This window comes from Acanthisitta chloris, unplaced genomic scaffold (assembly GCF_000695815.1).
Source record: "Acanthisitta chloris isolate BGI_N310 unplaced genomic scaffold, ASM69581v1 scaffold19260, whole genome shotgun sequence".
NCBI classification, from domain to species: Eukaryota; Metazoa; Chordata; class Aves; order Passeriformes; family Acanthisittidae; genus Acanthisitta; species Acanthisitta chloris.
The window spans coordinates 62,881-74,570 of NW_008652479.1; the positions used below are offsets into that span (position 1 = coordinate 62,881).

The 11,690-nt window shown below is 52.8% G+C and overlaps 1 protein-coding gene across 1 annotated transcript in view; it reads right to left on the bottom strand.

Moving 5' to 3' along the window:
- MXRA7 (matrix-remodelling associated 7) overlaps positions 1-9,474 on the bottom strand; it is a gene marked incomplete at its 5' end in the record, with an annotated part of 20,076 nt that extends 10,602 nt beyond the window's left edge. Inside the window, 3 exons of the mRNA XM_009077559.1 lie at positions 4,036-4,135; positions 8,071-8,131; positions 9,379-9,474. Of these exons, the coding sequence (XP_009075807.1) occupies positions 4,036-4,135; positions 8,071-8,131; positions 9,379-9,474 (257 nt within the window). The remainder of the gene's footprint in view (positions 1-4,035; positions 4,136-8,070; positions 8,132-9,378) is intronic.
- Between the last annotated feature and the right edge of the window lie 2,216 nt (positions 9,475-11,690).

An 11,690-nucleotide genomic window follows, 5' to 3' on the forward strand; every position in this document is an offset into this window, starting at 1 on the left:
AAGCAGAGACGGGATGGTTTCTCCCAATAGTTTTCTCTTTTACTACGAGTGGAGCCTTGTTGCAGCTGTCAGAGCTTAGCACAGTCATGACCATACTCCTTTCTAGCTGAAAAATGTCCCCACTAACCTCTTTGAACCTCAAGGGAGGTTTGAAGAGCAGCTGGCAGAGACCACTCCAATCCATCCATGAGAGCCAAGCCCTGAAGGCATACTGGGGTTTCTCCCAATAGTTTTCTCTTTTACTACGAGTGGAGCCTTGTTGCAGCTGTCAGAGCTTAGCACAGTCATGACCATACTCCTTTCTAGCTGAAAAATGTCCCCACTAACCTCTTTGAACCTCAAGGGAGGTTTGAAGAGCAGCTGGCAGAGACCACTCCAATCCATCCATGAGAGCCAAGCCCTGAAGGCATACTGGGGACACCTTCCTCTTCCTCCCTCATCCACACAAGGTGCCCAGCCAGGACAGCAACACCTCACAGCCAGACCTCATGAGCTGTGCCTAGGCACCTCAGCCCTGTCTGAGCAGGGGCAGCTGCACCATCATGACACATCTGTCTCAGCCTGAGCTAGCACTTTGCACCATGGCAGCTACAGATGGCAACAGATGGCCAAAAGCCTCAGGTGCAGAAGAGAAGTATTTGGGAATATGCTGTGCTGTCTTGGCTAAGAGCTGCATCCTTCCCCTGCACCCTTCCCCTTCCTGCTCAGACTGTTTTTCTCCCTCAGGGAAGCAAATGCTACGTGCTTCTGTTTCAGAAGTACTGGTGACCCACCAGGTGTGATCAAGCACAGCCACCACCCCAGCAGATGTGTTTGCCAGATGGATTTACTGTCCTACTCCCTCCCTGAGCACTCTGTTTTTTAGGACTGAAGTACCCAGAAGCAGGAAGTTGCATCACTCTAAAGGTCACATTCCTTCCCCTTTTAGTCCAGATTTAGCACCAGTTTGAAGCCACAAGATTCAAGTGAATACTAGACAGGACACCCACAACTTCTGCAGGGATGCAGGTTAGAGCAGAAGTAGGTTTCTTGGTTGAATAACCAAATCTATTGCATGCCCATCCTCTCCTGTCTGAAGTCCTGTATCTCCTCCTGGAAAAGCCAAATAGTTCTTTCAATGGCATCTCCAAAATTAAGATTCATCAACTACTGATCAAGACAACAAGAAGCCTCAAGGGAATCTGAGAACTCACTTGCATTTTTGGGATGTTGCTAACAAGCTGCTTCACATGGGAAGCTGTTGATCCATGGGAAAGCTGGAGGAGTGACAGTGCTAAAAGCAAACACTAAGCCTGTCTGAGCTTTGGTAACACACTTTAGTCCTAACTACCCACTCAGCTGCCCAAATGTTCCAAATCAGGAAACAGAAGTGGTTGTGGGATGTCCACCTTCAGGCATCCAAGATGGAAGAGGTGAGCATCCAAACGAGCCCCCACTCCCCCTGGAGCACTCGTGGCAAGTGAGATGGAGGCAGAGGGGAGTGGAGTCATTAATCTGTTATGATGAGGGAAGGGGAAGGAGGTGGGGAAGGAGGTGGGAAAGGCAATCAACTGCAACTCAGACACAAACCCTCCCCCAGAAAATGAGACCCAAAAGCACAAAAGCCCAACACATGAGCAGATGTTACCAGTGGTACCACTACTTCTAAGTAGCAGCATGTCCTTACCAAAAAGGTTTGCAAGAATGTTTGTGGCCGAGGACCTAAGGTAGTTGCTACAGAGATGTGAAATCAGAGGTCAGCTCAATCCTGCAACATAAAGGTGGCAAACCTGGGTCACAGCAGATCAGCAGCACGGTCGGGGTGCATGGAATGGGGGAGAGGGATGGAAGGGCAAGGAGAAGGATGCAGGACAAGGCTGAGCCACTGCACTGGGCTCGCCCAGGAGCTTACCTGGCAGCAGCCCTGCCCCCTTGCACCACCTGCGAGGCCTGCAATGAAAAGCTGCTGATGCCGCAGTGAAGATTTGAGGGGGGGAAAAGTAAGCCAGCAACAAAGCAAGACAAAAAAAATTTCACAAAGCTGCCATAAAGAAACGAACAACACAAATATGGAAGAGAAGAAAATAAAGGAGCAGTAGGAAAAACACATCTGCCAATGGCTCTCAGTGGCGAAGGCTGCTGAGGACCTCCAAGGGACCCAAAGCCCTGGCACTGTCCATCAGTTCAAGGTGCACTGTCCTGCCCTGGGACCACTCCAGACACACATGAGCAGTGATGCCTGGGAGATGCCACGTGCCCAGGACAGGTGCATCACCCCCTAAAGACTGTTCTACAGTCCTGAGTGCAAAAGCCCCATCCCACTGCTGTCCTTAGGCAATGTCCCCTCAGTGTCCCCAGGGGCATTTGTTGCCACAGAGGAACCAGCCCAAGGCCCTGCAGGACTCCTGGCCCTGAAAACCTGAGCAGCAACCGCTCAGCTGGTTTGGGTGGAGCTGCTCATGCAAAGGGTCTGAATTTGCCAGCTGCAGGTAGGGTTTTTTGCATTGGTGTTTAGTAGGATCCTGAAAAGCAATTGCCATTGAGCCCCACAGATATCTCTGACATTGCCTCAGTCCATTCCACCACCACCCTCCCTAAAAGAAAAACACACCCTCCCTAAGTGAAAGAGACACTAACAGCCTTGCTCAGTGTTTACAGGGTGGGGGCTTCAGGCATGATAAAGATATTACAAAAGGAAGAAAGCATGTTTTTTCCTGATGCAACCAATGCAGAATCAACCCCCATGCCAGAGGAAACTGGAGCCCATTTCTGTTGCTTACTCCAGAGCACACAGCCTTTGCAGATCTTTGTTCCCAGCAGTGCTATAAGGCAGGTAAAGGCCAAGATCTGAGGACAACTGGGAGCCCAGAAGCCAGAGGAGGAAGGGAAGACACCTCAGAATGACTGCAGGCTTGGCTAGTGGAGGCAGTCTACATGGAGCCTCCACCACAGTGCACCACCTGAGTCTTTGCCAGGACCAGAGTAAGTGTGTGTCAGTGCCAGCCCTTGGGCATGTCTCTGGATTTACATTGCCTACCACAATGCCCTGCTGACACCATAAACCTGAGCCACCCCAGCTGTTGGCATCAGAGATGTTGCCTACAGGCCTCAAGGCAAGGCAGGAGATGCCTGAGCCAGGGATGAAGTGTGATCCACCCATCCTTGCCTTCCCTGCTGTGTTCAAGTTTCCACTTGGCTCATGCCAGCTATGGTGGCACTTAGACCATGGTATGACAGGCAAGGGGTGACAAATGCTCCATAATCATTCTGGGAGGTGCACACCACTGGGTGGAGAATTGGGTCCTCCAGCCCTCGGGACAGCAGTGGAGAGGACACTACCTCCCAGGCTTGTTGAGCCACCACTGGGAAATCAGTTCCTTGGAGTTCACCCAAGAGGGAAGAGATGTGAGCTGCAGATATCTAGAGTCCTCAGCTGTGGGGTTTGACAGCTCTGGTTTAGCGTGGGCTCTGTGTGCCTGTAGGCTGAAGGACTCCTGTGTGGGCAGAAACTTCACCCTGACAGCACAGACTGGCTTTGGACAGGGCTTTGCAGCTTGAGGTGCAAGGTTCAGGTTGACTTCCCGTGTGAGAAATCTTGAGCCAGCCCCATCTCAGTGAGCTCTAAAGCCTCACACCCACTCACTTTGCTCCAGTATTTCTGAACTATGCCCATATCCTTGGTTTGAAGGCCATCCACAGGGCAAAGGGAGGGGAAGTAGCTAGAGATCAGGTCCTCAACAGACATATATCATCACAGTACTAATGGGATCAGGAGAACTACACCAGTTGCATCAGCTGGAAAATTTTGTCTAAGCATCCAGAGAAGGAGCTTGAACAGCTACAAAGGTATATAGGGCCACAGTGCCTCCATCTCCTAAATCAGCATGACTATTTGTTCTCATGTCTTCCTGGGTGGGAGAGGTCTGGACCACTGGTGCAATGAGACTTGAGACTACCAGGGCAGTATGGGGAGAGAGGTCTGAGCACACTCAGCCTGCTCCAAGGGGATGCCAACCAGATGGGATTGGGCAAGAAGAAAAAGGAAACTCAACTTACCTTTGCTCTTCCTCGAGCTCTTCTTTGGACATCATTGCCTTGTACTGGTTTCCCCTCAGCTTTCCAGGACTGTATTTAAAAGAGAAAGTCTCATCTGCAGCTGGAGAGGGAAGAGAAAGAAGAACAAGAGATCTGTGAACCAGAGACCTCCAGAAAGCAACAGTCAGCAGCAATGGGGTTGTTCCCTCTGGGTGCTCACTGACTCCTGCACACACCCCTAAATGCTGTAGCCACCCCAGCACACTGCCCCAGTCAGCTCCATCTCCAGAAAGCCTGGGCAGTGCCAGGGACATGGTGTGGATTGCAGAGGATAGCCAAGGTGTTGCTGGGCAGAGGATGGCAGGAGTCCTGTCTGCAGCCAGCACTGGAAACAGCAAGGACTGCTGTGAGCGAACAGCCTGCTTGGAAGCAGATCCAAGTAAATCCTACAGCACAGGAACCATATGCTATTGTTCTTCCTGGATTCAAAGCCTTGCAGGCCCATCTTGGCTTATCAAGACATGCTAATCCTACCCTGATTAACTCGCAGCATTTTCCGCTTCTCCTCTCCAGACTTACATTCCTCCTCCCTCCCTCCCTCTCCTAGTCCAGGGGCCCTTTCCCATGCTTAGGGCTCAAAGGGGGTGCCCTGAGCAGAGCTGTCCCAGGCCACACAGCCCAGCAGCTTTCCTGCAGCTCTTGACAAAGCTGTGAAAACAGGAGATGCAAATCCTGGGGCTGCCAACAGCCCTGAGCCAGGGCAGCCCCAGGAGCACCAACACAGCCAGGTCCAAGTCCCTCTGTCACCAGCCAAACTGAGGTCTCCTTCTCCAGGCCTGGGTGCTGTCCCACCCAGCTCACCAGTCTCAGCCCTGTGCTAATTAGAGCACCAAAGCTCACAGACTGAGCCAAAGCCGATCCTTTTCCAATCGGATTGTGTTGGAGCACTATTTGCTTTTAAAAACCTCTCTCCTGCTTTATCTTCCTACAGATGGGAGGAAGCAACAGGAGGGGAGGTCAATCCAAAAGGGGCCCAGGAGGAGCCGCTGCTTTGGGTAGTCGCCTTTATCGGTTATCCGTGGGCTGCTTATCTGAGAGCCTTTATCTCTCAAGGACTGCAGGACTCAGCTGCTTCACATCCAGCCATCCAGCACTGCTGTTTCCACATCCACCCAGGGACATCTGCTGCTTCCCCAGACCCTTGGAGCCCTGGAGACACTTCCAAAGGGGCCACAAAAAGCTGTTGCTGCATTTTCTACAATGGCCCTGAAAAATTGCACATTATACACAAACCCAGGACGATACCTGTTAGCATCAGCAGGACCCCAAAAGTGGTGGAGCTCCCCTGATTTCTAGGGCAGGAGAGAAAGCTCTGACTTGTACATAACCCTTGGATCCATCCCCTGTCTCAAGCCACCTAGGAAGTCCCTTCCAATCCTCTCCACTGCTACCGCAGGCACCACATCCATCAGGGTCTCTCTCTTCCTCCACTTGCCCAAATGAAAAACACCCCACAGCCCCTCTCCTCCCTTCCTCACACCCAGGATTTTCAGCATCAGCATTTTTCCTCTATTTTCCAATCAATATTGCTCTTAAAGATTTTCCTCCCTGTGTCCAAGGTCAGCTGCTTGATTTAGGGATTTCTCCAACCCTTAAACTTGTGCTCACATTCAGCTGCTGCCAGACCTTGGGAACCTTCATGTAAGTCAGGGCTTTGTTTTGTAGGTGGGGAAACCAGAGATGTCAGAAATAAGCAGTGCAAGGCTGCACAGGGAGGTACAGGACTGAGTGTGCTGAGCGCTGGAAGGTCACTGCCATCAGCATATGGAGCAGGATGGGAATTTAACAGAAACCTCCTCCCTGCTAACATCCACATTTCCTCACTTCTCTACACCTTCATGTCCCTGATCCTTGGGGAGCTTCCCTAGGAAGTTTTGGTGGGTTACTGCTCTGCTACTGATCCATTGTGTTTCTCTAATCCCAAAATGCCATCAAGGCTCCCAGAGGAATGAAGCAAACCCTCTCCCTAGCAACAGTGAATTGTCCAAACACAAGCACCCTGATGCTCTGGTCCCACAATTCCAGACATTCAGCTCAGCCATATCCCACTTCCTTCTGTGGGAAAACCATCTCCATGGCAGACAGGCAAACCTGGCCAGCTGGAAACAAGGAATAATGCTGCAGCTTATCAGCCCTTTGGGTGGCCATAAAAGTGCATGGAAAGAATATTCAGCTGGCTGCTGCTTTGGGAAACATTAGGAGAAAGCAAAGGGGAAAAAAAAAAAAAAAGAGGGTGTAACATCCTGTTCCTTACACTGGTACAGAGCAGGAGCTGTTGAGCTGTTTCATTACCTTTGTATAGCTCGCCTGATTTCAAGGACAATTAAGATCGTTTCCCTCACGTGGTTTTCTGCCAAGTAAATTGAGATTTGGGATTTTGCCTAGCCCAAAAAGGGCAGTTTAATTGCCACCTCACCAGAAAATAATAAGGGAAGAGGGAGGTAAGGAAGGTCCCATCTCCCTGCCCACATGGTGTGGTTAGAAAGGAGCCAGTGTGCAGCTCTGGAAACCACTGGCTGTTTTCTGAGCTCAGGAACTTTCTTAGCAGGTCGAAAACAAACTTCAGGAAACACACAGAAAAGGGGAAGGCTGGCTTTTCATGCAGATAGCGAAAACACTACAGAAATAGGAGGTGACCTACTTACTCAGAGCCTCTGTGAGTTCATATTAAAGGAAACATTTGTCTTTCATCTCCCTGCCCTTGCATTGCCAATGCTATGACCCTGAGCTAGCAGGGTGAGAGCAGCCCCAAGAGTGCACCTCATCCCTGAACATGCTCCCTCTGACGTGTTTCACATGTGCTCTCTGCCAGTTCCCTGCCTGAAGCAAGGGGAAGGCTGCTCCAGTGGTTTTAGGCTGGGCCCAGGCTGCCTGCACGATCCCCACGAGCCCAAGGGGAATCTCTGCCCAGGGCCTCACCAGGCAGCAGCTCAGTGGCTTGAGCAGGGCCAGGACCAAGTGACATGCAGGAGAGACAGTGAAGGAAGGAGCAAGGCAGATCCCAGTAAAGCTGCATCCCACTTGCCTTCTCCCCATCAGGCTGAGCCATCACTTTGCTCAGTCCCATTATAAAACACTTCAGAAATGGTGTAAATAATTCAGGAGAGGAGTTGGTGGCTGTCTGCAGGAGACACTGGGCTAGCCAAGACTCATGGCCAGGGACCATCATCTCCTGATCCCAAGCTACAGCCTCTTTGGGGTGATGCCCAAAAGTGCCAGAGCAGCCCTGAAACAAAGCTGAACCCAAGGAAGCAAACCCCAGCAGAGCAGCATTCCTGAGCATCCATTTGGCAGGATACATCCATCATTCCTCAAACCAAGTGGCACTGCCCAGTAACATCCCCAATCACCAGTGCTGTGAGGAAGCCTAACAGGGTGGAATAAGTGTATTTTGGGACCCCCATTCTCCAAAGGCACTTCCCCCACCTTGCAGGAATGGCACCAGGATTAAAAGTTGATTCTCTGGCATTAGACATAATCCTCCCGAGCTGGGGGATTGCCACACAGCACCTTAAAACAGCCAAGCAGAAAGTGGGGCAGGGAAGGGGGAACACCCCAAGCTGTCCTGCTGCTCCAGTTGCCCCTGGCCACTCTGAGCCAGGACTCTCAGGGACATCCCAGCATCTCCAGGGCTGCTCAAGAGAGCAGAGTCCCCTCCAGACATACATTCTGGCTTGGCACCATCTGTTTCATTTTCTTAGGAGCGTAGCAGTTGTCACCCCAATTAGTCAATTAATCATTTTCCAATCAACTAATTGGCTAATCAGTTAAACATGGCTCTGACTAAAGCCCCTGGAGATTGTCCTGGATGTGAGCAAGAAGCTTTTGGGGCAGCTGCATCATCAAGCTCCCCCATGGCAAACAGCCCATCTGGGGAAGAAAAGAGTGGTAGGAATTTCCTCCACATTTCCTGGAGTAAGGAGACCATCCCCAAGCACTTGGAGCTTCAGACCTGTTCATACTCTCCCTGCAGGTACTGACTTGCTTGGCACTCACCATCCTCATCCTCTGGCTCTCTCACCACCAGCTTCTCGTCTTCCGAGTCCACATCTTCCTCCTGGAGGAGTTAAAAACAGAGCCTTGTGCATCCCAAGGGCAAAGCACATGGGAGAGAGGGGAAGGAGCATGGAGGGAGGCTGTTGAGCCACCAGGCTATTGAGGAGGACACAGGAAAAGTTGGGGTGAAGGAGACCTGAGGGAAATGAAGCCAATCCAAGAAGGACCATGCATAGAGCCGAGCACTGGCTTTGCAGTGCAGGACTTTGGATGAGCTGCTGGAGCACAGCATGTGGCCCCGGCCCAGAAGTAGGTTAGTTTGTCATTGGGGAGGAATGTGCATTATTCACAGCCATTTGGCTTCTTCTTCTTGCCACTCTGTTCCCCAGAAGGAGATGCTACTGACCCCCACCCACTGCTATTTTGGGCCACACTTCCAAACATGGGCACTTCCCACTGGACACACAGACTTGCCCTGAGGGTGGCTGGAAGCAGGGATGCTCAGCCCAAAGGAGAGGCCTCAGGGAGGGGATGCTCAGCCCTGGTGACTCAACCACAAGCCCAGGGCAGCAGTTCCCCATTGCATCCATCTCTCCCTTTGAGCTGGGACATCCCCAGGGAGACCCAACCCTCCAGGAGATGCCACAAGAAGGGAGATTACAGCCAGTTCCTTGCCTGGGCATTACTAACATTTCTGAGCATTTAGAAAGGAAGCAAGTAGGAAATTTGGCACTAAGTCTTTAAGGAAGGAAAATAGCTGTGCTCCAACCCAGAGGAAGAAACACTTGATGGGAGCACAGAGGGAGCAGCCAACGATGCCAGGCGACAGCAATGTGCCGCAGCCGTGCTGAGAACCCCCTGCTCGTGGCAGCCAGTAGCTCCCTACAGCACAACATTTTTCTGCTTGGATGGCTTAGAGGCAGATGCCAGCACCTCCCTTCCCCCATGCTATAGCCCCAGCCTTGACATCCTCATCCCTCTGTCTTGCCAGGGCTGCTCATTCACGCAGCCATTACTGCCCCGTGCCAGAGTCCCCCCAGCTGGCTTAGTGTGACCCCACTAAGCAAGGTGTCACTCCCTCCACCTCCAAGAAGCACATTTGCACCTAGAGTACTGTTTTTCTCTGCTTTAAAGGGGCCAAGCCATTAAAATCCAACACAACCTCTCCGGGGGAGTGCATCAGGCAAACCTTGCCCCCTTCTCCCCATGGCCACTGCTGCCCAGGGATGATGTCCCACCCAGGCAGGGACACAGGTATGCTGCTTGCTGTGCCACCCTCCCCAGGCTGGTTCTCCACCCCACACACACCTCTGCATGGCTGGGAAGCACTGCATGGCCAGATGCATCCTCTGCTTTTCCTGTGTGCCTGAGGCTGGACCCAGGTGAGGCACCCAAAGGTGGAATCTGGAAAGAGGCAAAAGCATTGAGCACAAACACCCCCAAGCCCTCCCCATGCTCAGCCAACCAGCCCCAGCAGCACCAGCACATGTGGACAAATCTTCAGATGCAGCTGGTATCCCACCTTTCCCCCATGACTGAGCACATGCTGTCTCTGATCCATGTGCCAGGCCATGGCCCTGCTGCTGGAGTGAGGAACACTGGAGACCTCCTGTGCCCAGCCCTGGAGCCAGGGTTTGGAGCTCATTATTTGCTCTCTGCAATAGCCCTGTGGGACTGGGACCAGTGCAAGGAGCCAGCAGCAAAGGGGAGCAGCTCTGCCAGTGCCAGGCTCGGCTGCCCATGTGTCCTGGCAGGGCTGGAGGCAGCTTCCCGGGATGCTGATGCAGCAGATCAGGACTAGCAGGAGGGGAGAGGAGAGGAACAGCACAATGTGCTCAGTTCATGAATGCCTGCAGAGCCAGCTGCCTTCTCCATTGCAGGGAAATAGCCCCTTGAAACCCTCCCATCCCCCCTGCAATCCCCAGGCTGGTGCTTCCCAGCCCTCTCAGCCCCACATCAGCTTTTGGACCCTTGTGCAGAGCCAGCTCTCCCCTGCCCAAACACTTCTCAGCTGAGCCGGGAGGGCGCCGCGGAGGAGGAGATGTGTGGGCAGGGAGCAGCACATCGTGTCTGTTGGCCTTGAAGTGAAATACCAGTGCTGGGCTGGGAGCAGTCCCTGGGCTGGCTGGAAAAACAGTCAGCAGGGACAAATTCCCACCTCAGGCCTGGCTGTGCCCACAGCCCCTGCCAGGCAGAGAGGAGGGGAGAGCCCACCTTGCCTGGAGCATCTCAGAACCTCCAGGGAGCCCTAAATTTCAGAGCTCCTTGGCCCTGACATGACCAGTGGGTGCTGCAGTCCTGGTTCCCTTGGAGCCATGGGGCAAGAGCAGCTGAGCCAGGAGTTGCTGTGTCCCAGCATCCAACAGGATGCTGAGAAGAGGACAGCATCTCACAGCCAAAAAAGGAGTAGGAAGGTGCTAGGGCAACACTGGGAGACTTGACACTCAAAGAGGAGACCATGGCACCCCCAGGCACTGCTCTCCTGTAGAAAGCTCAGCCCAGGAGGGAATTCGGGGAGACTGTTTCGAGCAGCAGGGAGTGAGGAAAAAGTGTGGATCAGGGCTAGATGGCAGCAGGAGCTGCTGGAGAAGGGACCTGAATGCTCCATCCAACAACCACAAGCCAGCATCTCTCCACGGTGCACACAGACCACGAAAGCCTCCCCACAGGAAAAAAAAAAAAAAAAAGGGAAAAAAAAAAAAAAAGGAGAAAAAACAGAACCCAGCACTGCAGGGAGACTGTGCACGTCATTATCCCGGAGCATCTGGAGGAGACTCGACACGGCTGCCCAGGCCAGCTGCTGCAGCTAACAAAGATAGCAGAGGGGACGTGCTGGGAGCAGCTGCCCTGGCCCCGAGGCCAGGCCGGGCTGGGACCCAGCACACCCACAGCACATCCCGTGCCTGCCTCCTCTGAATCACACCTCTGCACAGCTTGCCAGCGGCTCTGGAAAGGCCAGGGTTAAAATCCAGCAAGTCATCTACCTTAAATAACAAGGCAGCCATCCATCTGCTTCGGCTGTTGGCCGCAGAGCCGAAGCATTTGTTGGATCATCACAAACGTGCCTTTGCCCTTTAGCTTCATGGCCACAAGTGAGACACCCACAAGTGAGGCTGAGTCTGTCAGTGGGGGCTTTGGACCAAAGCAGAGTGAGGACAATACTCCAGGGACATTCTGGACACAGGCAGCACTGACCACGGACAACCCCGAGTCTCCCAGGGGAAGATGGTTCAGATAGAGGAGCTTAGCATCGTGTCCCCAAAATCCCTCCTCATGGCTCTGCCACTGCTGAGTCCTCTCCCAGCCCTACAGGAGATGGAGGTCAGGCTTCCCATCACAGCATCATCTGGTTTTCAGCTCATTTCTGGCCGTTTCCTCCCCACTTCCTCCATCCCCAGCACAAACCCCTCTGAGCAACAGGCTTCCCTTCTCAGAAAGGACACAGGGAGGCCTTGGGGCTGCTGTGTCCCTCTCCCTTTCCTTAGTTGAAGGGACAGCCTTGACAACTGTGGGCAGACTGGGGACAAATAAGTGCCCTGCTCCAGCTTTATGAAAAGAGAAGATCCCAGACTGCAAAGCAGAGGAGAAAATTATCTTGGATTAAACTCCCAAGCCCTGTG